The following is a 27,894-nucleotide window of genomic DNA, read 5'->3' as shown; positions in this document are numbered from 1 at the left end:
GAAATCACACCAGTTAGTTGGCAAGTTATTAGGGTTTCCTTGGTGGAATTTGAAATGTAGGAAAACACAGCATCGATGCAGATAGCTAAATGTACTTCTTCTTACAAGGAAAAAAGTCTTTCAGTGTCTACAGGCTCTCTCAGAACAGCAGTTTATCATATGTAAGCTCAAACTTGTATTTTGATGGCCATGAAACGATTTTATATGGCTCTATTTTATTTCCAAAGGAGATATGGATATTAATTTTATTCATTAATTTATTCATATTATCAATTTTATTCATTGTCCATATAAACTATTTTATATGGCCCTACTTCCAAAGGAGATATGGATATTAATTTTATTCATATAATTATTCATTAATTTTATTCATTGTCAGAATGCCCCATTAAACTTTGCCTATTAAACTCTACAGTTTAATTTTACCAAAATTCCACACTGACTGTATTAATTGGATCTGTGTCTATTATCTCTAACGTTTTCAAGTTTTTTTTTAATAGCTGTGGTTATTAATATTATTGAAATATTTAATTGCAGATACTACCAGTGATACCAATCTCATTCTGAATTATTTTTTATAGAATTGCTTCATAACACACCTTTACCTACAGATGGTCTCTTATACCCCAAGGCTGCAAATAACCTATCAGTATGAACCTCAGCAAGCAAAGCAATTCAGAGTCACAGTATCACAAGACTAAGAAAACTGTACAAGTATAGAATTGTAGGGTTGGAAGGGTTCTTAAAAATCCTTTACTTTTGATGAAGAACCCGAGGTTGTAGACCAAATGATCAGCAAAGTGAGTTCTTAATCTCTGGCTCCTAAACCAGTATAATCTCCAACATATCTTGTTCCTCTTTCTACAGGTGAGAAGATTCCACTGAAACCATTGCATGCTTTGTATATTTTAATTATCAGGAAGAAGTCTCTACAGACTCAACTTCTTTATCTAATAACTCATTTTCAGCAAGCTTTTCTTAAGGGTCTGAAACTCCATGACCTTGGAAACCATCTACTTCTTCTTGTTTCTCTTTATCTCAGACACACTTAATCCAACCAAACAGGTGTTTCCACAAGCTGTGACCTTGCATTATTTTTCTCCAGCAGGATAAACCTTTAATTTTTTAGTGAAAAAATTGACTTTTACACTGAATGTCCTAGAACTCTTTTGAGAATTGCCCAGCAAAAGGATAACTTCCTTCAACAATGTATCCTTTCAATTTCTGTTCAATTTTTCCTCCCCAATATGACAAATAAAAATTATGTTTTGCTTAACAAGATTAATTTTTTTCCATAACTCTTTTATTAAGACATATTCATCTTCTAGGTATATTTGGAATGTAACATGCTTTTTATTTAGAAGAAATTGTGTCTCTTTGTACTTAAAATATTATACTGGGATACTCTGATAATGCAATGTGAACTTATAATAAGAATGAATTATTTTATTATGAAATTTATTTTTAGCCTATTTAATAGGTATTTGAAGAAGATAATCCTAAAATTTCAACAGTTTCATTTGCCAGCTGAGTATCTTAGATATTAGTTAATGTGCTTTCTTATTTTGTTTTCTATTATAATAAGAAAATTATCTTATATTCTATTGCTCTTCGCCAGCTTTAACTATGATAATTGCTGTATATTTACGTCTTCAGTCACTCAACAAACGTCTTTGAGCTCCTAGAAGTTTAGGTACTGTTATTCTTGAGAAGCTCAAGAGCTCCGAACCTGTATCTTTTCTTTTAGCTTCCAAGCAGATACCACGAACTCCTCCCAAACCAAAAACCTCTCCACATCCAAGAATCCCACAAACACAATCAGGTAAATGTTTATTTTATATTCTGGCCTGAAAAGTTTGATGTTTGCAGAGTTACTCCGTTGAATTATAGCAAGTTAGGTTTTTAACCCTTATAAAACAACTCTTCCTTTGAAACCTAATAAATACTTATATTTAAACTTTATCAAAAAGTATAGTATTAAAGTGGCTTATTCCAAAAAGCTTCCCTACTCTTATGTTATTTGAGAAGGGGATAGAGAAATATGGAATTTCTTTAAAAAATAGCCTGCCCACTCCTTTTGCTTCTCCTAGTTTGAGAGACCCTTCCATGATCCTTGAATGTGCTTCACCCACCAGTCCCCTAATTACTTTTTGGCCTTTCAGTCAATTTTATTTAACATTAGGTCATGAAGATTTTTAATATGTATCTTCTCCTATAAAATATTTACATAATATTGCTTTGGTTGTTTTGCTATGAGTTTTGGAAAGGAGCTAAACAAGAGTCATTATAAACTATTTTTTTTAATAAACTATTTTTTAATAATATGGAGGTTCTTACTTGAATGATTAACCCTGACTTCTCAACCAAGATCTTGTTCATTTCCTCTGACTGCCTTGGCAGATCTCCATTTCAGGCTGCCATAAACCTGACATACCTCAAAGAAATCTCATACTTCCCTCCTTTTGGTTTCTCATTTATATCAGTTGCAGATTCTCTCTGCATCATTTTACATCAATTTTTATTCTTGTCCTCATCCAGCCTCTGGACTCCATCAGTTTTTCCAGACATCTCCAGCATTGACGCCTACTCTAAGCATATACCCAGTCATGCCTAATCTGCTGTCATTAGTCCTGCTGTCACTCTTCCCTCTAAATTTAACATTGCATCACCCCTTGATCCTGAAGTGGCTGATTAGCTAGTTCATTTCATCAGTTAGTCACTCAACAAATACTTATTGCATGCTGACTTCATGCCAGGTGATGTGCTACACCCTGGGAATGTGAAACAAAATTTTGGCCTTCTGTGGTCAAGGTAGTTACAGTCTAGCCAATCACCTATATTTAAATCTGTTTAGACATGGCCCATTTCCAAAAAGCATATGAAGTGCACCTACCCAGTGTACTGGAAAGGAACCCTAACTGTCACCAGTGATCTGGGGAAAGGAAAATGTTAGCAGCATCAAAGTTACGCTTGATCCAGGTAATAGCTCTGAATTACCACCGCAGAATCTTTAATCACATCTCAGTATCCCTACTGAAAGAAAAAAAAAGAAGAACTGTTAGCTTTGGAAATGATCTTGAATACCTGAGAGATATTAATGTTTTTTTCTACTATATTTTTGAGAGAAATTTTGCCCATTATTTTTTCTTTAAAGGAAAACTCCTTAAAAGAAAGTCCTGGTACCACATCTAGCTAATGATTTTCAATCTGCTCTAATGTATTTTAAAATGTGTTTTTAATTACTAAAACTTTGCTAGAAAAATAATATGGGTGTGATACGTAAGTATATGAAGGTATCAAGGCAACAATCATCTGAAAGAATAAGGAATTTAAAAATAACAGGAAATAAATTTGAAATGTTAATATTTAAGAAATGCTGGGGAAAATAACTGGAATTAGTGAATAAGTAAAAATAAATAGAATAAGAATTTTAAAAGCAAGCATATTAAATTTGGGAATAGGAAACTAAAATCTAATTCTAAGAAATCAACAGTTAAAACCATGAAAGGAACTCTCAACCTTTTATGTGAATATAAAGAATAGAATAAATGTAGCAGGAAAAGGAGAAATGGAAAGAAATAAGAAAGCATAAAACAATGAATGTTGGAAAGTAAGTGGACAGATGAAAAATAAGATGTGTTGGAAGTTAAAACATTGAGGCTATAAAGCCCTGGTTAGCAACATTATAAAAAGTAAAGGAGATAAGAACTAAGAAGGAAGGCATTCATAATTTTATCTTTTTGAGCTGTACTCTATACTTACAAAAATCGACATAGTAAATCAGGACCTTACTCTAGTTTCCGATTATGACACTCTAAGTTTCAACCTTGTTTGATTTTGATTTAGACCTTTAGCTAACCTTTCTTGACAAGATAAGCAGCTTCAGAATGGACAGATGCATACACTCAGTGGTTCCACTCCAACTCTGAAACCCTGGAGTGGCTGCAGACTGTAACAAGAGAGCATCCTGATTCCGTCCCAGCCGAGCAAACTCTAGTCCATCACCATCTCCCCTGGAAAGTAGCTGCCACCCAAATACTTCCAACTTTGTCAGGGTGGCCTAATATAAGGGGACGATTTGGAAAATTGTTCATTCTACGTATTCCTCTTAAAAGTGGGTGAAATTAGGATCTCTCTTACCCAGGAGAATATGAGCTTTACTTAATAGCCAGCAATACCCTAGGTTTTTATAGTCTTTCAAGGATGTTTCGTATGTATATATGTGTATCACTCAATAGTTCAAAGACAAATGTTTAAACTCTCATAGTACTTCCCCCCTTACACCCAGCTAGTTGTTGCAAAAGGTCATTTGAATGGGAGAATGTTCTGTTTGTATGTGCAACAGCAAATGCAAATTGTTATTTTTGGGGTATAAGGCCATCATCCAACATAGCATGTACAACCTAAAGAGCAAAGCAGTTGTTTATATACCACTATTTTCAGAATGAAATTCTATAATTGGGCATGCTGCCTTATTTATACTTAAACTATGTTGATAAATTAGATAGGAAAATTTAAATTTACTATATTTGGCCTTTGAGGACATATTGGGATCAAAAATTTGGAAGAAATCATCAAGAATATTTTATCATTAAATATAGGTTTGATTTTAGATTCCTACGTTCATTAGTAACAGTGAACAATCCTGTTATTAATAATTGTATGTCTAGAAATCATATAACCATCAAAATTGCTCCTAATTTTTGAGGGGGCAAACAATGTGAAAAGCAAAATATACTCAGATCTTTCAATGTCAAATTTGTAAAGTTTCTCCAAAAGTGGAAAGAAATGTTTATAGGAGTATCGCTTTCACATCATTTTGACATTCACACTTAATTCTCACAGTCATGGTTTGAGTTAGGACAGTTTATTATGTCTACCTAAAAAATGAGGAGCAAGTTAAAAATGTGACCTGCAGAGCTGGGATATAGGAAACCCAAGAGTTGGGACCTAGCGATCATGTCTGGACCTTGGGGTTCAGTTCAAGTCTTGGCTCTGGTGCCTAATGACCATGTGACTCCAGGCAATAGTCTCCAACCTTGCTTCAAAGTGAAGCTGATCATTCCTTCCTCTCAGCATTATGGTGAGAATCAAAGGGCATGACCTTTATGAAAGCATTTTTGAAGCTGTAAAATGAACTATATAAATAAAGTAGGCCTTTCTTCCCCCACTGCCCCCAGGACTAAAACAAAACAAAACAAAACAAAAATCTATTACATTAGCACCTTGTTACTACAAAGGAACAGCTGTGGAAAGATGGTTTGAGTTTGTAAACATGTCATTTAAAGGTTTATTTAGAGCCTAAGAATTGCCAGAGGCACAGAACATGAGCCCAAACATTCCCTTCCGTTGCCCATTCTCTTTCTGCTGTAGCTGATCTGACTTTAAGTTGCTTTCATACATGCTTTCGGGGGTCCCACTTTGACTTTACTGAACTCATTCTTCACAGGAAGGCATGAGGATGGGTTTAAGAAGTCAAGCAAACATCCAGAGAAGAGTACTCTTAGATTAATTTAATTGCTATCTCTTCTGAAAGGTTTCCAAAATTTCTTCATCCTACCTTTATCCTTAGTCAAATTTTGCTGTTTCTCAGATTTCATTTTTCTAAAAAGTATTTGAAATTCTAACTGATTTACTTTTAGAGCTTCAGGTTTATTTTTCCATATAACTCCTGTTTCAATACTTTTTTAAAAGCAATAATCAGGTGTATGCTTTGTCAGATCTTATGTGCTAAGCATGACTGGGAGAGGCTGAAACCAAATAACTCACGGTCCAAGCTCTCTCTTTCAGCTCCTAAGGTATTCCAGCGTGTTACTCTGAAGCCAAAGACATCACCAAGTCCAGAAGTGTCCTATACGTCACCTGGTAAATGCTTTATTTCATGTTTAAGTCAAATGCATTCTACTGTCACATTCTACTGCAATGAAACATGAGGAAGGATGAACATATTTCATTTATGTTCCGATACTATTCTGTGTCGTGCATGATATAATCATTTCAAAGTGTTCATAAGAGTTACATGTGTGCTCCATTATTTATGTAAACATTGATATAATCCAAAGGCAGAGAATTATGCCAAGGGTAGAAGATGTCTCTTTTTTTCTGACTTATAAAAAATAACCTAGAATTAAGGGTAGAATGCTTTTTTCTTTTCTGACTTCTAAAATATAACCCACTAATGTTAACTAAACAATGCTCACATTTCACCAAAATAAGATAAAGAATTGGTATTTTCCCACAAAAATGATAAAATGTTTTGCAAATGGAGGAAATGATGTTTAGCCATTTTCTTGGGTTCAGAAATTTTACACTATTCAGCATTGAGGATTTTTTTCCCTTTATTTGAGGCTTTTTGTTGTCTGTTTTTAATTCTACTTTCCCAGTTCATGGAGCAGTTGCTTAGGAAATTTGTTTCACACACACACTAAATGATTTCTTTCAGTTCAGTTCAGTCATGTCCGACTCTTTGTGACCCCATGAATCGCAGCACGCCAGGTCTCCCTGTCCATCACCAACTCCCGGAGTTCACTCAGACTCACGTCCATAGAGTCAGTGATGCCATCCAGCCATCTCATCCTCTGTCGTCCCCTTCTCCTCCTGCCCCCAATCCCTCCCAGCATCAGAGTCTTTTCCAATGAGTCAACTCTTCGCACGAGGTGGCCAAAGTACCGGAGTTTCAGCTTTAGCATCAGTCCTTCCAAAGAAATCCCAGGGCTGATCTCCTTCAGAATGGACTGGTTGGATCTCCTTGCAGTCCAAGGGACTCTCAAGTCTTTTCCAACACCGCAGTTCAAAAGCATCAATTCTTCGGCGCTCAGCCTTCTTCACAGTCCAACTCTCACATCCATATGTGACCACTGGAAAAACCATAGCATAGCTACAGATCTATTTATTGCCTATCATTTGAGAAGGTTTTTGCCTGTTTAGGGGGGTGGATTATGTTGCATCTGTGGGAGAAGTCAAGGTGGGGACTGCAAGGACCCAGACATTTCTCCAGATCCTCAAGTGATCATAAGGAGCCTCTGTCAGCTTCACTAAGTAGTTCATTGTTAGTTCACTAACAAGCCAAGCCAAATTTTTAGCCAGAGTATCTGAGAAATACTACAGGTTTTTCCCCCCTTTTTTAAAGAGAAAAGTTCAATTATTATAAGTTCTTAGGTGGTCCTAGAAGATTATAGAACATTCCTAGAACCAAAGCTTTTCTGAGCTGTAGCTTAGACTGATGGCATTTTGGAAACAAGTGAATTCACTTGCTATCATGGTTTCCTGGTTATGTAAGTGGAGAATGTTTCTGCTGCTGTGGAATGATTAGGTGGTTGCAGGTATTGATAGTCCACAAAGAGCCTTTTTGCCCTGAAGTCCAGAATGTAAACTTGTACCGCTAAAAGCAAAAGTCATATTATAAACACCAATAAGAAAAAAGCTTATCTTCCCACTGGCAAAAGGTCAACTTCTTGTTTTCAACTGTGGAACAAATATATTAATGGAGATGGAGTCATCAGAGATAATGACAGTATATGTGAGTGGTTTTATTACTTTTCCTCTTCATTAGAAAAAGTAATACTATCGGTTCTGATATGACATAATCTCATTAAAGTAACATATCTAATAGTTAAACTTTTCTTCTTTTTAAATATCTAATATTTACCTTACTTTCATCAATACCTTATTTTTCACACTCTAACTCCTAAGTTTGAGCCTTGGAACAGCAGCACAAACGCTCCCCATGGAGCCTTCATTAGGCTTATTTTATTGACGCTCCAGTTCCAAGTGTCTCTAAACCTGAGTGTGAACTGTGTGTCTAAAGCTGGTGTTGGTCCTGCCGTTGTGTCCATCAGGGGTTCCCCTGTCACTCCATGGGTGTGATGCTGCAGGAAGAAACATAAGGCAATCATTACTACTTTTCTGTCTTCTCCCAAGTATTTAAACATACTGGATTCAAACAGTTTGGGGTCTGAACCTAGTCTCAGGTTTGCTTCCTAAGGAGCCCATGACTTTGTTTATTGGCTCCTCAGAAAACAGGGTAAGTTACATGTAAACATAATGTGTGCTGGTATATCCTAGAGAGACAGATGCTCTGTAAAGATGTAAAATGTACTGACATCGGGACGTAGTTATGTTTTAACATGATGTTTGTCTCAATTCTAAGTGATGTCAGAAGTGACAAAATTGAATTTTTAGTCAGTCTCAGATTCTCTGTACAGCTCTTCTATTCCATAGATGCCTAAGCATAACACAGCTTTCATCCAGTTAGACTTTAGAGAATATCCAGTCACTCAGTCAAATTAACTACGGTATTTAATCAGGAATCTAGACACACTGAGCCTACACAGCATGTCCAGAGCCAGAACAGTACTGGCTTTTCTTTTGATCTGCCTTGGAGAAACGCTTTCAAATTCAGGGCAGAGGAATCACTCTGATGCCTGATTCAGCGGAGCTGTGCCTTCTTTATAGATTTTGTTTCTGTACCAAAGGCTGTCTTGGCTATGTGGAAACTTCTGTCACCACAGAAATATTTGGATAGACTTCAGTCATTGGAAGCAAGCCAGGGGGAAAAAAAAATCTAGATTTCAGCAAGCTATCCAACCCTGCAAATGCTCTAAACTGCTCTTTGGTAGATTCTGATTTGCAGCATTTTTGTAGTTAGGAAAGAAGGGATGAATGCTGAAATGTCTTTTGGAGATGGAATTGCTAGAATGCGGACAATGACTGAATGGTGTTATGGAGAGAAAGAGGACACAGTGATTTCCAGCTTAGGCAGGTGGTGGTAGTTTAGTTGCTAAGTCGTGTCTGACTCTTGGCAACCCCATGGAATGTAGACTGCCAGGCTTCTCTGTCCATGGGGATTCTCCTGGCAAGATTACTGGAGTGGGTTGCCATTTCCTTCTCCAGAGGATCTTCCCCACCTAGGAATCAAACCTGGGTCTCCGGCATCGCAGGTGGATTCTTAACCAACTGAGCTACCAGGGAAGCTGGCTTATGCAGGTGGTAGATGACAATATCATTAACTAAAGCAGGGAACACAGAGGGAGGACTAGGTGCTAGGTTTGGAGGGCCAGTTGGACTGGTGGTTGAAATGAATTTTTGGCTTTCTACACAGAAGTCAGTATTTAGGATGTAGATTTGGGAGCCATGTGTCTGTGTGTCTACTATGTATAGAAGGTTCTTAAATTTTGAGGGAATGATATCATCCAGGAGAAGGTACAGACTGAGAAAATAAGAGATCAGACATCAAAGTCTTTGAGGACATGGTTACATTTAAATAGTGGATAGAGGAAGGAGGAGCCAGCAGAAGATTTGTCAAATGATCAGAGAGTACCAGGAAAAAGGAACTCAGGAGGCCAGGCAGGGAAGGAGGGCCATGAGTAACAGTGAGGAGGAGGAGGCCAGAAAAGCCACTGGCTTTGACAGTGCAGGTCTAGAAGCCTGCGCCTGAAACCTGTGGGCCAGTGCTTCAGAAGTCAGAAAGGGATTGTTTGAAGGGGAAGCCATGTCAAGGAACTGGTTATTAATTTTAGGATGTTGGAACTCTTGAGTTGTTTTATGGGTGGAGAGGGAAGAATTCATAGATAAATGAAAGTATGGATTAATAGAGAAAAATATAAGATAATAGAAATGATAGAAAGTGGAAGGTCCCAGAGGAGACACAAGGGAAGCCGACACAAGAGCACAAGCAAAGCTCTGAAGGTGGTCTCTGCGAGGAAGACCTGCTGCCTCTCAGACTGTGCCTCCAGGTCCAAGGTTGGAATAAAGGCAGTAGCACTCTGGACATGAAGGAGGTGTGTGGTCTATGTGTATTACTTATTTGTGACAATATCTTTGTAGGCTGTTGCAAGGGTAAAGCTCACTGAAGATTTCTTAGTGCACCATCTCCATCAGAGAGCAACACCTTCATTCTCCCGTCTATTCTGGCAGAACCCTCTTGCATGTTCATTCACATTTGTCCATATTAGACACTTCCATTCACAGTTGTCTTCTGGTAGTTAAATTTTTCTTTGAAGAGATGCCCTTTATTCAAAAAGGTAGTTAATATATATATAACTGGTAAGTTAATTTGTTTGTTAATATAAATGGTAAATTGGCTAATACAAATGGGTCTAAAATATAATCATGGTAAATATTTTAATAAGGAAATCAAAACTGCCTTCTCAGTTAAATTGTCATGATTTACACTCATACGTTTCCCCCAGCATGGAAGATTTAGGCTTTTAGAATCATGCTCTTATTCAATTTAATACACGACAGAATGCCACATAGGGGAAAAGAAAAAAAAAGTTGCATTTCTTGGAGCTGCCATTGACCAAGTAAGAGAATGATTCACATCCCTTTCCTGTGAATATTTCTAGTTCTTTCCTTTCCACTGATTTCACCTGCTTTAGAACTTCTGGTATGGCAGTTGTTAAATCATCACTTCATGGTTAAAACGTGCCAGTGGCAGCAGCAGGAATCCACATTATGCTTGTCTGAATTCCTCAGGAAACTAAGGCAGGCAGCAGGTAATGTGTTTACAATATGGTGGATTTATTGGTAGCACATTCTTCTCAGCTTTTCCCTTCCTTAATCCCACCTCCTCTCTGTGCAGTCTAGCCCTGGAATCAATTAGGATGTTTATAAACTACAGGCTGCTTTGTATGGCCATGACCTTCGCAGAGCCACATCAAAGTGCCTTCTCCCTCACCCTACAGATAAACAGTTAGTTTGATTTACGGCTGGAAATTCTTCATGTTTTACTGCTTGAATCTTTAAAAAGCCTACATAGCAGTGGTGAAATGTTCACCATTATGATGGGTTTTCTCTAACTTTGTCCACCACTTATCTTTTTTGAAGTTAACCTTTTTAAAACAAACAAAAATCCACATTTCAAGTTCTCCTGGTCGTTATCTTTTAGCTCTTAGAAGTTCTAATAGAGTTACATTTCTTTCCAATGGGCCAAATTCCACAACTGTGATTTCACTGGTACTTAGTCAGTGGCCTAGACTAAGAACAGATGTGACATCCACATTAAATGAAATCTCCAAAAGCCATAAAAGAAAATGAATGTCCATTTTATATGATCTTTTTTCTGCACAAATGGTAAAATTGTGCTTGTCCACTTTGTGGTGCAAAAGTATTTTCTTCATCTTTCTCAGAGGGAGAATTCTAGCCTGAATCCTATTGTTTTTCCCCTCCAGCACCATATAAGACGCACGAAAGTTACACTGCGTACCTAAGGGTATTTATGAATTTAGTGTGGTAGGAAAACTTTTCAGTGAGTGAGTAGGGTTGACAAGGACTTCCTTGTAGGGAAACTGAGTCAAAGAAATATATTGCTCCTGAAAGGAGATTTGCCATAGAAATTTGGTATTAACAATAGGCAAGTCAACCTGATATTTTCCCCAATGAGAGATAAGGCATCAATTCCCAGCCTAACATTTTTCCAAAGTAGAACTGGACACAGGTATTAAAAATATACCACAGATCAGAATTGACTATGAGTAGGCCTGTAGTTTACCATATATTTGTCTCCCTTGTCTTCATGCCAGGAGGCCCTAATACTTATGATACTAGAAGCCACATCACTAAGAATGACAAAAATGGCAACCTTTATCCAACATTTACTACTTAACAAGCACTCTCATCAACTTTACCTGTGGTGTCTTCTCAAGAGTGGCTGATTCCTTTTGCTCTATTTTTCTCCCTACAACTATCATGCCTTTTAGAATAAAGTTTTGTTCTCTTTTTAGATCCTCAAGAGTTTTGCTTCTCTTGCCGTTTCTCCCTATTTTCAGCCCATTTCTTTAAAATAATGTTTTCTATTTCTGTTGGTGGAATTTTAGCAGGAATATCACAAGGCAGCTAAACGCTTCAGACAAAAGCTGACTTCTTATTTTGAAGATAACTTAGGGAGATAACCTTCTTATGTTTAATTAAATTAGTTTCTTCTTCCTTTTTTCCCCCCTCAGTGGAATCTTCAAAATGAACCATGACCAACTTTGTTTTACTGCCACTAGAACCTTCCCTAATACACTGACATTTTTCCATTTTGGAAAGACAGTCCTTTTCTTGCCTTAGTGTTTTAGCCATTGTGAAAATATCTTTACTTCATTCATGCTTCCCAGAGTTTTATATCTGCGGGTTGAGTTTCACTCCAGGTATGGCATTTAGAATACACAGTGTTTCATAATCTTTTTCTTTCAGTTCCAAGAGATGTGCTCCTTCCCCATAAGCCAGACCCCGAAGTCTCTCAGAGCGAACCTGGTAAATGAACTTTTATTCTCCCAGTTAGGAAGTGTATTTTTCAAAAAAATATTCTTGAGGCAAATGTATTTTTGTAATGAGGGTGATATGCAGAAGAAGCTCAGAGAAGATTTCAGATAGAAAATGTGTATTTCTTTAGAGGAAGATTTAATCATGCAATCTGCTTGACATATTTCCCCCCATGAGGGAATAGGGTATAATTAGTTTATTTTCCCTGAAAATGTTTTTATTGAATAGGAAATCATGCTAAAGCTATAAGATATAATTATTAACTGAGTCAACCATTTTCACCTTTTTTCGGGATGTAAATATAGCTACATCCAAATGTGGATGTAGTTTTAAATTAAAAATATGGTTGCCTACCCAAATTTTCCTCATAGTGACAGTGAATGAAAACTTTAAAGTTTTAGCTAAACTAAGTTCCCTGGGTGTCACCTGATATATAGAATTTTCTTATATTTATTCTGATTCTCTATGAGAATGTTTAAATGTTCAGATGGGTGCATTGTAGAGACACAGAAACTAGTTTACTCCACCAGGTAGTAATTCTCATAAATATATTTTTTGGTTTGCTTTTGGCCTAGTTCTGCAACCTGTTACCTTTAGAATCCATCTGCCAGAGACAACTCTAGGTAATGGTTTTTCCATTTGACCCACTCTAATTTTTTTCCTGGCTGCCATCAAGATTGCAGGTCTTTCTCAAACAATCACATTGAAACATCCTCCCTTCTCAGTCCTCTTCTTTGTTTCATTCTCATTCTCATTATTTGTACCCTTTTCAGAATAGAAAGGCAGTGGTTTCACTGTTTTAAAGGTTTGCTCTGAAGACCAATTTAAGAACGCTCATTACCACCTTCATCCTCACCTACCTCATTTATCTGTGTTCAAAATGACCCCACCTTACTCATGCCCATATAATTAACATTTCTGCTGGCTTAATGGTTCTCAGTTGTGGCCTTAACAACACACTAGCATGCTGTGGAAGGCTCTGGCAAGTAATTATTATATATCTCAAAATACTAAAATTTGCCACTGGTTTATTTTTAAAAATAGATTTGAATGGACTCCAGATGGTTGCTACAGAGATGATATCCTCTCCTCTGGGTGATCCTGTGTGCTCTCTTGGAGGGGAGAGATGCAGCTGACGGACCTAGAACCATGTCTAAACCATACCCATCTTAACCAGGCATGGTCATGGAGTGTGTCAAGAACTGAATGTTGTTTATTATCTATCCAGGTGGGGGAAAAAAACAGTTGAGAACCATTATCTGATATTCCACAGGTTCCATGCACACTTAACTTTCTTTTCCATGACCCACTTAATGTTTGCCTTTTTGTATTTCAAGTAACAGAATCTCATGTAATATTATTTTGGCTGGTTGCTGGCTTTTGAATCTAAAGATTGACAGCCTTGGTACTTACTTGTCTTTTCAGCTCCTTTAGAGACACGAGGCAGCCCTTTGATTCCTATGATTTCACCAAGTACTAGTCAAGAGGAACTACAAACCACTCTTGGTAAATTTTGCTTTGATATTCAGCCCAATGAGGACTTAACATTTTAGGAATTGCCCTTAAAGTAGCCATACATACGGTGTGTTCATGGTATTCCAAACAATAGAGGATCTCTTTTTATCACTGTAAAAGATATCCATTTAACTTGATTCTTTTACATTAACTGTGTATTTGTCCTTCTAATATTTATGCTGACTTCCAATACAAGATGAGAATGTTTTAAAACATCTTAACAAAATTTCAGGAAAAACAATCTTCCCAATATATGTATAATTATGGCTGGTTTGCGTTGTTGTATGGCAGAAACCAACACAGCCTTGTAAAGCAATTTCCCTCCAATTAAAGAATAAAAAAAAAAAAACTTCCCAGTGTATATCAATGCTATACTTTCTTGTTGCTTTTTCCGTATTTGAAACTGCATTTGGGAAGAAAAATTTTATTTTTGAAATCTGAATATCTTATAGTGTTAAGTGCAATGCTAAGCAATGGGGATCCCAAAATGCAACTGCTTTAAAGGTAAGTACTTACCTTGGAGAGATCACCATCTAATACAAAGACAGGATTTAGCAATAACTGTGCTTCCTCTGTGCTACCCAGTGTTCTACACATATTTTTAAATTTAAGACACATTACAAGTTTGTGGTGTAGATTCTATTGTCCCATTTTACAGATTAGAAAATTGAGGCATAGAAAGATTTTAAAAATCTGGCCAAACTGTAGAGCTAACATCAGAGCCAAACTGGAACCCACATTCTCAGTTGTCAGAGCTCCTGGAATTCACTCTCATATTATACATTACAATGAGATCATAGAGAAATGAATGACACATTGAACAAGCGAACTACCTGGGGGTATCAGGGAAGGCTTCACAGAAGAAGTGGCATGTATGCTAGATCTTCCAGTTGGAATGAGAGTTAAAGGTATGAAGGGCTCTTCAGGTTACAGAAAGATGGGGAAGAGGCACATACAGAGAATGGTAGCCAGGCTAATCTGATGAACATGTGGGTGGCCTGGAGACACATAGGTGGATGGATGAATCAGGAAGACTGGTTGGAATGAGCTGGCCATGCTTTTGAGGAGTTCGGCATCAATGTCTTCACTGTGTGGGAAACCCTCGTTTTCCTGCGACTTGGCTGAATGTGAACAGGAAAGCAAGAATTCCCAGCTTGTGTCTGTTGGTTCCTCTGCCCTGTCCACACCACATCCCACGTGGCTATGTTTAAATCAGTGGCTTTTCTTTCCTCCCTTCATCCCTTTTCAGGTAAACCCAGTCTTTGTGTGCGAAATAAAGTCACTGATCCCATTTTAAAAGGAATCCTTTTTGAAGGAAAATACTTAAAACTGAATGAGCGAATATATCCTAATTGCCAAATATTTTTCTCTTATAGCTTAGGCCCTCAAAGTCAGCATTACCCATGAGAGGAAGTCAAAAGTACTTATCAAGAACCACTGCTGAATATGTTAATTATCTAAGTTCCACTTCTGAGTTTTTTGCTTCCTTTTTTTTTTTCACTATATTTTAGTTTATTGGGCCAACTATCACAATTATCTATGAGCAGAATCTAGATGATAAAACAGGCAGAAAATAAGATAACAGCATATTTATTTTCACCAAATATTTCCTTGGATCCAGTATGTGGCAAGGTGAACAGTATAATTTGCTCTGTCAGTATGATGTTGTAATTATTTCAAGATAATACAGGAGTGTTTATTTTGTTAGGAGTAATGTGTCTGTATGTCAATAAACTTTGATTTTCATGTGAGATAAATAGAATATTTATTCTTATGTGGTGTAAATGCGCATTATTTTCTATGATCTATTTTTTCCAGTTCCCCTAAATAACTTGTGAAGCTCGTGAAACAGAAGGAAACATGAAGGCAATGATACATAAAACACGAGGCATATCCAAGAGTATAGCCATGTCCAGTATCATTAACCAGTGATCCTGAACTAAAAGCTTTTGGAGATCCTATAATAATCATTAATATAAAAATTTAAGGAGACAGTAAATATAATAAATCAGAGTTATTAAAATGTACCAGTAGCTTTAAAATAAGATGATCACTAGGCATAGTTATAAATACAATTTACCCTTTTACCATTGCATGGGGAAAAAAAAAGTGTGTTTTTTTTTGTTGTTGTTGTTTTTTTCAACTTGTTCATTAATGATATTTATTTAAAGCCATTCATCTTGCTGTGTTTTCCCCAGCAGAAACAGACCAGTCTACCCAAGAACTCTACACAACGAAGATTCCACGAATGACTGAATTGGCAAAGACGACTCAGGGTAAAGCTATTTCCCTACCTCTGGATAGTAGCTTTTCCTTCTTTGTTTAAGCAGGAAAAAACTTTTCCTTTAAGAAACAGAATTTTCATCACAGTGAGTTAGTTTAAATTTGTTTCACTTCATAGGTACCGGACATGAGCCAAGTAGTAATAGTTATATGATTACCAGTTGAATGTAGGAAAGACAGTCTCTTTAGTTAGAGCTTTGCTTTTGAATGCTAGTGTTCTTTGCAGTTGATGATAATGAGTAAGAATGTAAGCTCCTATTTTTTTTCCTTGCTTTACCTTCTTTCGCCTCATTTTCCAGATCTGATAAATAACAATCTGTGTTACCTTCCTCCTTCTGCTCCTACGTTCTTTACCTCTTTTCCTCTTTGTCCTATCTCCAAAACTTGATGAACTCATTGATATTGCAGCCTGAGAAAGGAAACTAGTAACAAGAAAATCACTTTTAATGATGAATTAATATTAAAACATCCAGGAAGGTTTGCTCTGGGGTTTCCTTATATTATTTCTTCTTTCTGCTTTTTGGGAAGTCAACTCACCTACACAAAGCTTTTTCTCACATCTTCATGCTCTCAGACATCTTTCCTTTTTATATACTTCTTTCTTACTTAGGAGTTGCAGATTCCAGTATTTTCATGTTTTTTTTTCTTTTCCTTTTTTTTCCCCTTAATAACCCTCATTTGCCCATTTCTACCTCTAGCATGTGGAAGGAAGCCCCCCCAAAATGAGAGCAAATAAATTTTAAAGAGCTGCAGGACAAATTTAGTTTACTCAATTGTCAGTTATACTGGAGGGAGGGATTGGTAGAAGAAATATAGCAAAAAGAGGAAATGATAATAAAAGAAATGTACCTTTAAGGGATATATTTTATAATAAGTAGAGCAGTACTTATTCTAAATGAACATGACTGAGAATACTCACTATAGTATAGGGTAGTTCTTGTAAATTTTCTAAGTGTTTTGAATTTGTTTCATTTTTATAATGGTGTAAATGTTAATTTTATTATTTACTTTATTAACTTTCTGTTTATTAACTTTTATTTATTTAAAAAATATGCAAGTAGCATAAAATGCTCCTTAAAATGCAATAAAAATATGCAAGAAGTAAGGAGCCTAGTGTAACAGCAGTCTTCCCACACTCTCATTATCAGTTTCAGAGATTAACAGCAGGTGTTTAACCCTATTGCATCCATACCCCGTCTTGATCTTTATATGTTTATTTTTTAATGTTTTTGCAAACCTCTTTAATGTCTGGCTTAATAGAAGATAGCTGGATTCTCATAATCAAACACATTGATGTTTTTACAGCAAAATATGTATTGACAACAAACAGGATAAATATTCTTCAGGTTGTATTGCCAAATGAGAAAAAGATTTCAGCTTTTAGAGACTTGTAAATTTCAGAATTGAGAATAAAAGATAATAGGCATGTTTTTTTCTTGTTTTTGCTTCCTCTTACTTTAATGGGAATATCAATATTTTTATCAAATTGCTTCTAGAACTTGGCTTTATAGATTACTTTCACAGTTGATTGGATGTATCTTCAAGATCTGATACCATTCTATGAATTATCTTAACATATTTATATAACATACTGCATTTTAATCATTTTCTTATGTTCTGAGGATCCTTAACCTAACCTATGTGGCTCTGGGATCCACACTTTTCTAGACTTGTGCCAAGGACCTTTAAAGGGCGCTCACCAGGAATGCATTTCCAACATGACCCAGGCCAGTAACCCTGCTTGGGGGCAGAGGGTAAGCTTTAGTAACAGCACCCTCCTGTGTGTCCTAGATCAGCCTTCGACCCAACCCTCATAAATGTGTGCCTGAGCATTGTGGACGAGGACGTTGATCCACTGCATTGTTTTTAGCGTGTTGTGCTTCTAACAGTAGGCATTAGATGCACAAGATGGCACACAGCAACTTGAGAGATGCTGTGAGAATGCAATTGTTCCTCTTGATCTTCACACTCCACCCATTCATGTACCTTGTGCTTTTTGGTCTCCGGGCCCTCAGCAATAAAGCCCCAGTGCTCCAAAGAAAATTAACACCTAAAACCTACAGCATGAATGTGCTAGTAGGATCTCCAGCACCATCCCTCTCTGCCATTCTTGCTTCTTTGTCTGCTGAGACAATTTCCTGCAGCTCTATTTGAAACCCTGACATATTCAAGCTTCTCTCCTTTGCTCCTCTTATCTCAACCCATGGTAGAAATCCATTGGCCAGAGGCATCCTGGGGACATTTTTTTTTTTCAATCCTTACTTTATTTGGCTGTGCTGGGTCTTAGTTGTGGCATGTGGGATCTAGTTCCTGGACCAGGGATAGAACCCGGGCCCCCTGCTCTGGGGTCATGAAATCCTAGCCACTGGACTACCAGGGAAGTCCCTCTACCAGGGGGCATTTTGATTATTTATTTCAGCCCCCTGATCTTTATGCCACCCAGAGAAACATGTACCCTTCTTTCCCTCCCCCAGTACTGGGCAGAGCAGAGGTCCTTAGAGGTGTTTCTCCTATAATCCCTGTTTGTCTATTTTTTGTTATTTTTAGTATTCTTTTTAAACAATTTTATAAAACTCTTTAGATATGCAGCTATCTTTTAAATTTAGTTTTATTATCAGTCACCGAAACCTATGTCGAGATGATATTTACAATATTATATCCTCACAATGTGTCTTTGTCTTTTATTTTTTGATTTAAAATTGAAACCCTCAAGCAGTTTTCTCAAGGCCCTGTATTATCTAGTGATAAGATATGTAATTCACAGCCTAAACTTGTTATATTTCAACTCCTTTATGAAAAGTTCTTTCAAAATATAAGTAAAGACTACAAGAAAAGAAAAAAACCTATTCTGACCCTGTGGCTTAGAAATAATAAATGTAGTACTGATTATTCTGTGTTCTGCTCAAAGTTTCTTTTCTAAAGTTTTAAAATTTATATATATTCTAGAATGATAGTAATAGAGCCATGATTCTTTATATTTCTTAAAGCAAAGACAATCTAACATTGAAGAAATTAACAAGAGAGCTGAAGTATGTTCAACTGACAGGGAACCCTACCACTCTCAAAGAAAATTGAAAAAAAACATTTGCAAGTCATCACCACATATTTTAGGGTGTGTGAGAACTGATTTCTTTTAAAATAACATCAGTTCCTCTGTTCACTCTAGTTATTACATGTTGAAAGTCCCATGTTAAACCTGCAGAGAATTTCAGAACATGTCTGCTATTTTTGGCCTGAAGTTTGGCAAAATTCTGCTCATCAGTCTTCACATTGGAAGTTTATAAATGAGCTACATTATAATATGTTTTGCAGGTGTATTTTTTTTAACGCGGTAGGCAAGGCATTTGCTGATTTATGGTTACATAAATACCCACTCAAGATGTGAACAAAATCATTGAAACAGTGTAATCTAGTTACAAAGTGTGCACAAAAATTTTTTCCAGTCTTAGCTAAAGCATTACCAAGAACGTTGGCGGCAGGAGGCAATGTGGTGTGTGGAGGCAGGCAGAGGAGGGAAGATGAGGATAGACACATTCCAGCATGGATGCACACTTTAAAAACTTATAGAGGAACTTCCCTGGTGGTTCAGTGCTTAAGATTCCACCCTTCCACTGCAGGGAACTAGTGTTCAATCCCTGGTTGAGGAACTAAGATCCTGCATGCTATGTGGCCAAATATATAAAGAAAGAAGAAAGAACAAAATCACACATTTACAGAGTACTGGTTTGTGTTAGAAATGGAAATAAAAAACATAACCTTTACAAAAAAAAACGGAAAGGAAAAAAGCTTAGGGACCAAAAATATTTCAGCTGAATTTCTCATGAGTTTTCCTGCTTACAATGGTTACTCATTTTTTAAAGGTGTTTAACTAGTCATCATTAATGGTTCTCACTGTGTCAGGCCCTGGATAACAGGACCAGAAAGTAACAAGGTAGCATGTTCGTCTCTTCAAATTATGAATATTTGATCTTTCTCACCCTCCTTTGATGAACAGGACCCAGAGGTCATTTACGTTCATCCCTAAAGCTTTACTGGAAAAGGAAGTAGCAACCCACTCCAGTATTCTTGCCTGGATAATTCCTTAGACAGAGGAGCCTGGGAGGCTGTAGTCTCAGTTCAGCTACTCAGTTGTGTCCGATTCTTTGTGACCCCATGCACTGCAGCACAGTAGGCTTCCCTGTCCATCACCGGCTCCTGGAGCTTACTCAAACTCATGTCCATCGAGTCAGTGATGCCATCCAACCATCTCATCCTCTGTCGTCCCCTTCTCCTCCCACCTTCAACCTTTCCCAGCATCAGGGTCTTTGCCAATGAGTCAGTTCTTCACATCAGGTAGCCAAAGTATTGGAGCTTCAGCTTCAGCATCAGTCCTTCCAATGAATATTCACGACTGATTTCCTTTAGGATGGACTGGTTGGATCCCCTTGCAGTCCAAGGGACTCTCAAGAGACTTCTCCAACACCTCAGTTCAAAAGCATCAATTCTTTGGCATTCAGCTTTCTTTATATTTATAGTCCAACTCTCACATCCACACATGACTACTGGAAAAACTATAGTTTTGACTAGACAGATAGCAAAGTTACCAAAGCTTTTTAATATGCTATCTAGGTTGGTCATAGTTTTCCTTCCAAGGAGCAAGCATCTTTTAATTTCATGGCTGCAGTCACCATCTGCCGTGACTTTGGAGCCCCCCAAAATAAAGTCTGTCACTGTTTCCTTTGATTTCCCATCTATTTGCCATGAAGTGATGGGACCAGATGCCATGATCTTAGTAATCTGAATGTTGAGTTTTAAGCCAACTTTTTCACTCTCCTCTATCACTTTCATCAAGAGGCTCTTTAGTTCTTTCTTCACTTTCTGCCATAAGAGTGGTGTTATCTGCATATCTGAGGTTATTGATATTTCTCCCAGCGATCTTGATTCTAGATTGTGCTTTATCCAGCCCAGAATTTCTCATGATGTACTCTGCATATAAGTTAAATAAGCAGGGTGGCAATATACAACCTTGACGAACTCCTTTCCCAATTTGGACCCAGTCTGTTGTTCCATGTCCAGTTCTAACTGTTGCTTCCTGACCTGCATACAGATTTCTCAGGAGGCAGGTCAGGTGGTCTGGGATTCCCATCTCTCTCAGAATTTTCCACAGTTTATTGTGATCCACACCGTCAAAGGCTTTGGTGTAGCACATAAAACAGAAGTAGATGTTTTTCTGGAACTCTCTTGCTTTTTCGATAATCCAACAGATGTTGGCAATTTGATCTCTGGTTCCTCTGCCTTTTCTAAATCTAGCTTGTACATCTGGAAGTTCACGGTTCACGTACTGTTGAAGCCTGGCTTGGAGGATTTTGAGTATTCCTTCGCTAGTGTGTGAGATGAGTGTGATTGTGTGGTAGTTTGAGCATTCTTTGGCATTGCCTTTCTTTGATATTGGAATGAAAACTGACCTTTTCCAGTCCTGTGGCCACTGCTGAGTTTTCCAAATTTGCTGGCATATTGAGTGTAGCACTTTCACAGCATCATCTTTCAGGATTGGAAATAGCTCAACTGAAATTCCATCACCTCCACAAGCTTTCTTCATAGTGATGCTTCCTAAGGCCCACTTGACTTCACATTCCAGGATGTCTGGCTCTAGGTGAGTAATCACACCATCGTGGTTATCTGAGTCATGAAGATCATTTTTGTATAGTTATTCTGTGTATTCTTGCCACCTCTTCTTAATATCTTCTGCTTCTGTAGGTCCATACCACTTCTTTCCTTTATTATGCCCATGTTTGCATGAAATGTTCCCTTGGTGTATCTAATTTTCTTGAAGAGATCTCTAGTCTTTCCTATTCTACACTTTTCCTCTATTTCTTTGCATTGATCACTGAAGAAGGCTTTCTTATCTCTCCTTGCTGTTCTTTGGAACTCTGCATTCAAATGGGTTTATGTTTCCTTTTCTCCTTTGCCTTTAGCTTCTCTTCTTTTCTAAGCTATTTGTAAGGCCTCCTCAGACAACCATTTTGCCTTTCTGCATTTCTTTTTCTTGGGGATGGTTTTGATCACTGCCTCCTATACAATGTCATGAACCTCCATCCACGGTTCTTCAGGCACTGTATCAGATCTAATCTCTAAAATCTATTTCTCACTTCCACTATATAATTATAAGGGATTGGATTTAGGTCATCCTTGAATGGTCTAGTGGTTTTCCCTACTTTCTTCAATTTAAGTCTGAATGTCACAGTAAGGAGTTCATGATCTGAGCCTCAGTCAGCTCCCGGTCTTGTTTTTGCTGACTGTATAGAGTTTCTCCATCTTTGGCTGCAAAGAGTATCATCAGTCTGATTTCCGTATTGACCGTCTGCTGATGTCCATGTGCAGAGTCTTCTCCTGTGTTGTTGGAAGAAGGTGTTTGCTAAGAGCAGTGCGTTCTCTTGGCAAAACTCTATTAGCCTTTGCTACTCCAAGGCCACATTTGCCTGTTACTCCAGCTATTTCTTGACTTCCTACTTTTGCATGACAGTTCCCTACAACGAAAAGGACATCTTTTTTTGGTGTTAGTTCTAGCAGGTCTTGTAGGTCTTCATAGAACCGTTCAACTTCAGCTTCTTCAACATTACTGGTTGGGGCATAGACTTGGATTACTGTGATATTGAATGCTTTGCCTTGGAAACGAACAGAGATCATTCTGTCGTTTTTGAGATTGCATCCAAGTTCTACATTTCAGACTCTTGGTGACTAGGATGGCTACTCCATTTCTTCTAAGAGATTTCTTGCCCACAGTACTAGATATAATGATAATCTGAGTTAAATTCACCCATTCCACTCCATTTTAGTTTGCTGATTCCTAAAATTTCAATGCTCACTCTTGTCATCTCCTGTTTGACCACTTTCAATGTGCCTTGATTCATGGACCTAACATGAATTTAGGTCCTATGCAATATTGCTCTTTACTGCATCAGACTTGACTTCCATCACCAGTCACATCCACAGCTGGGTGTTGGTTTTGCTTTGGCTCCATCTCTTCATTCTTTCTGGAGTTACTTCTCCACTGATCTCCAGTAGCGTGTTGGGCATCTACCGACCTGTGGAGTTCATCTTTCAGTGTCCTCTCTGTTTGCCTCTTCATACAGCCTATGGGGTTGCAAAGAGTCAGACATGACTGAGTAACTAACATACAAAGCTTTAATGAATGGCACTAAGTGAGTATTTATTCACTCCAGGGTTCATGAGGTAAGACAATTTGATAGAGACCACATGTTTCTACTCTTTTCTTCTTACATACCTAAAACATTTTTCTTTTTGCCATTATGATTACTTGTCTTCTCTAGCAAAATACTGCTCCACAATGACTCTCTGGTTGAGAAATACAAATAGATAGATGGATGGACAGATACATAGATGGATGGAGGGTTAGATGATTGACTTCTATGTTTACCATATTAAGCAACCAAGTGGTGAAATAAATGCCCTTGAAAACAAGGACTAATTGGTGACTAATCCTTACCTTACTTTGACTATGTGCATCTTTAATTTCCAGTCATGAATATTTTCACTTGCTTTATTTTCCTTTATTGGGCTTTCCTGGTGGTTCAGACAGTAAAGAATCTGCCTGCAATGCAGGAGACCCAGATTCCATCCCTGGATCAGGAATATTCCCTGAGGAAGGAAATGGCCATCCACTCCAGTATTTGCCTGGAGAATTCCATGAATAGAGGAGCCTGACGGACTGTAGTCCATGGGGTCACAAAGAATGGGACACGACTGAGCAACTAAACATGTATTTTCCTTTAGCATCAATGCTCTAATGCGTACTTGAAGATTTAATAATGTTCTTTATGCTTCCATGCAAAGTGCATAAGTTGCTGGTCTGGAGAGTACTGAATCTCCATTTTGGGGTTTGGGAGTGTTGGTCATTAAATCTGAGTTTCCTCTGTTTCAGCACCACACAGAGTGTATACTACCACTATGAGGCCCAGAACGCCTGACAAACCACACCTCAGACCTGGTAAGTTGTTCTTCTTTCTGATGATCTGAATAATCAACATACCTAGGAAGATATGCTTCCCTGGTTATTCAGACAGGAGAGAGTCTGCCTGCAGTGTAGGAGACCTGGATTCAATCCCTGGGTCAGGAAGATCCACTGGAGGAGGAAATGGTAACCCACTCCAGTAAATTTGCCTGGAAAATCCCATGGATGGAGGAACCTGTCAGGTTACAGTCCATGGGGTTGCAAAGAGTCAGACACGACTGAGTGACTAACACTTAACTGAAAAAAAGAAGATATAAAATGTATTGAGGACTTCCCTGGTGGTCCAGTGGTTAGGACTCCAAGCTTCCACTGCCAGGGGTGCAGACTTGATACCTGATCAGGGAGCTAGGATCCTGCACGCTGTGCAGCATGACCAAAAAATGAATGTATTGAAACAGCCAAAGGACCAAATGACGGCTATGTATCCTGAAACTGAAATAAATGACATACAAAATTCTGATCCTTGTGGGTAAGCGGAGAGGTAATCATGAATCCATGGAAGCGACAAGACTTGACTGAAATTTTTTAAGGATAAGCAGATTCAGAGACCACTATGGAAATTTAACAATATAACATCATTTTGAAAATAGCATTTTTGCCTAAATCACACACACTCTCTCGCCCTCCTTCAGTTTTCCATAGCAATTATAGAGATAACATTAGCAATAGCTATGATGTATTTTGTTTCAAATGTTGTTTTTTAAGGAAAGATGATTTCTTCCAGTATGAAAGGCTCTTGTTCTGCAAGAATACTTTTACCTGGGTTGGGAGGGTCCCCTGGAGAAGGGAAAGGCTACCCACTCCAGTATTCTGGCCTGGAGAATTCCACGGTCTGTAGTCCATGGGGTTGCAAACAATCAGAAACGATGAGCGACTTTCACTTCATATAAAAACAAGCAAACACATTACAGGTTGTATTCATCAAAAGTAAAATGATAGTTAAACTGGAAAAAAAAAACTTTTCTTTTTTGGCCACTCTGCAGTCTTGCAGGATCTTAGTTTCCCAACCAGGGATGGAACCCAGGCCCCAGCAATGAAAGTGCTGAGCCCTAACCACTTGACCATCAGGGAGTTCCCAGAAAATGCTTTAAAATGACCAAAGTCGTCAAAAGATCTAGGCTTTCCCTCACTGAACCTTGTTAGGGAAAGTTAACTTGGGGGTTAATTTGATCCATGTAAATCACTCCTAGTCTAACATACAAGTTGGACCAGAGATTCTGATGTTTTCTGTCTTTTTTCTCCTCTGTGATTCTAAGAAGTCTTAAAGTTCTAAGTGTCAAAATGGCTTATAAGCTACCATTCCTGATGAACATCTCTCTGGGCACATGGAAGAAATATCAAATACATATATATTTTTTGGTTTATGGAGTTTTTTGAGTAATCCTGCAACTCCTAAAGGTAACAGGTGCAGAAATCTTTGTTAAAAAAAAAAAAACCTCCATGTGACTTTTGTATCATGATAACTGTTGAGAACTTAATGTGTCATTGGTTATACTAAACCTTTCTACAAATAAGGAAACAGTAACAGTGTGCCTAATGGTGAGTGGGTGCTTACCACGTTTCCTGTGAGGCTAGGCTGAGGAAGCTAAGGCTTAAGGAGGGCTAGGAAGTAGAGTCGAAGGCAGGCAGTCTGGCTCCAGAGCTCACTCTCTTAATTGCAATATACTTAGTGCTTTTCCTTAAAAACTCTGCTAAATGGAGACTAAGACAGATGACTTCAATGTTTTGGTAATATTATGACTCTCAACAGAGCAGGAGAGAAATTTCAAAAGTTTTATCATATCATGTGTTTAATGAGACTTACACCAGCATTATGAGGAAGGATGCATATGTACCTAGAGACTCCTCCAAAAGGACCACCAACTTACGTGTTAGGAATTAAGGCCTTAACAATAAATACACACCACGTTTGGGGTTTTCATTGGGCATACGTAGTCCTGATCCTTCTTCAGTCCCAGTTTGGAATGTGAAAGTAGTGAAAGTTTAGCCACTCAGTTGTGTCCCACTCTTTGCGACCACATGGACTATAGTCACCATTTGCCTCTGTCCATGGAATTCTCCGGGCAAGAATACTGGAGTGGCTTGCCATTTCCTTTTCCAGGGGTTCTTCCCAACCCAGGGATCAAACCCTGGTCTCCTGTATTGCAGGCAGATTCTTTAATGTCTGAGTCACTAGGGAAGCCCATTTTGAAATGTATCTAGTGCTTATAAATGAAGCAAGCTATTTCCCACTTAGACCAGATCACCTCAGAGTATATACTCAGGTCTCAAATTCAAGTCTATGATTTTCATACCAAAATTGTGATTTCTATATTGTGAACATTAGTTTTTGGTAAGTCATCATTTTTGTTGCTAGTTAAATGAGTTCCAGTTCTCTGGGAAGCTTTATTTTCCTTGACTGCAAATGTTCAACCAATAAAACAGTCTAAACTGTTTATTTCCCACTTTATTATAGTTCTGAATAAGACAACTACAAGACCCAGTAGACCCAGACCCAGTGGGACACCCAGAGGGAATGGAATAGGAGCAGGTAATGATCACAAATTTATTTCCTTTTGATCCTATCAAACTCCAAATATTTTCATTCAGTTTTTAAAATTTTGTTGATTTCAGTTTCTTTTTTACTAGTTTTGGAAGTTAGTATAACTAGTTTTGGAAGTTCACAGAACTGAAAATTGTAAATCATTCCAAAATCAAAATTTCAAAAGTCCCTGTTCAGTTGAGTTCAGTCGCTCAGTCGTGTCCCACTCTTTGCGACCCCATGAATTGCAGCACACCAGGCCTCCCTGTCCATCACCAACTCCCGGAGTTCACTCAGACTCACATCCATCGAGTCAGTGATGTCATCCAGCCATCTCATCCTCTGTTGTCCCTTCTCCTCCTGCCCCCAATCCCTCCCAGCATCAGAATCTTTTCCAATGAGTCAACTTCGCATGAGGTGGCCAAAGTACTGGAGTTTCAGCTTTAGCATCATTCCTTCCAAAGAAATCCCAGGGCTGATCTCCTTCAGAATGGACTGGTTGGATCTCCTGGCAGTCCAAGGGACTCTCAAGAGTCTTCTCCAACACCACAGTTCAAAAGCATCAATTCTTCGGCACTCAGCTTTCTTCACAGTCCAACTCTCACATCCATACATGACCACAGGAAAAACCATAGCCTTGACTAGATGGACCTTTGTTGGCAAAGTAATGTCTCTGCTTTTGAATATGCTGTCTAGGTTGGTCATAACTTTTCTTCCAAGGAGTAAGCCTCTTAATTTCATGGCTGCAGTCACCATCTGCAGTGATTTTGGAGCCCAAAAATAAAAAAGTCTGACACTGTTAATACTGTTTCCCCATCTATTTCCTATGAAGTGATGGGACGAGATGCCATGATGTTCGTTTTCTGAATGTTGAGCTTGTAAACATTAACAAATAGTTTTCTACTTTTCTCAGCCCAGTCCACTAAATAAACTACAATATATAGTCATAATTTTTAAAAATATCCTGATTAAGTATGAATTAAAATATCAAGATAGCTTTTCCCCTAATTTCAAAATTAGGGAAAACTTCAAATTTTCATATATAGGTTTGGTCTTTGAGACAATTATCAATTGTTTTTCAAGCTTATAATTTCATAAGTGCCATTATAATATTTTTAAAAGATCCACATCTGTTAGCAACCTGGAATATGATATTTAAATCACAAGAAGAGTGAAGTTGCTCAGTTGTGTCTGACTCTCTGCGACCCCATGGACACCAGGCTCCTCTGTCCATGGGATTTTGTAGGCAAGAGCACTGGAGTGGGTTGCCATTTCCTTCTCCAGGGAATCTTCCCGACCCAGGGATCAAACCCAGATC

General features: G+C 37.9%; 1 protein-coding gene across 9 annotated transcripts in view; it reads left to right on the top strand.

Moving 5' to 3' along the window:
* The window catches only part of ABI3BP (ABI family member 3 binding protein), a 291,620-nt gene that overhangs the window by 206,321 nt on the left and 57,405 nt on the right, over window positions 1-27,894 (top strand). For all 9 annotated transcript variants that reach the window (XM_013974409.2, XM_013973792.2, XM_013974524.2 and 6 more), the window contains 8 exons: window positions 1,748-1,822; window positions 5,791-5,865; window positions 12,178-12,237; window positions 12,822-12,869; window positions 13,672-13,752; window positions 15,960-16,037; window positions 23,966-24,031; window positions 26,511-26,585. In XM_013974409.2, the coding sequence (XP_013829863.2) occupies window positions 1,748-1,822; window positions 5,791-5,865; window positions 12,178-12,237; window positions 12,822-12,869; window positions 13,672-13,752; window positions 15,960-16,037; window positions 23,966-24,031; window positions 26,511-26,585 (558 nt within the window). The remainder of the gene's footprint in view (window positions 1-1,747; window positions 1,823-5,790; window positions 5,866-12,177; window positions 12,238-12,821; window positions 12,870-13,671; window positions 13,753-15,959; window positions 16,038-23,965; window positions 24,032-26,510; window positions 26,586-27,894) is intronic.

This window comes from Capra hircus, chromosome 1 (assembly GCF_001704415.2).
Source record: "Capra hircus breed San Clemente chromosome 1, ASM170441v1, whole genome shotgun sequence".
Lineage (NCBI taxonomy): Eukaryota > Metazoa > Chordata > Mammalia > Artiodactyla > Bovidae > Capra > Capra hircus.
The sequence above is the reverse complement of the archived record's forward strand: the minus strand, read 5'-3'. Positions and strand labels throughout refer to the sequence as shown.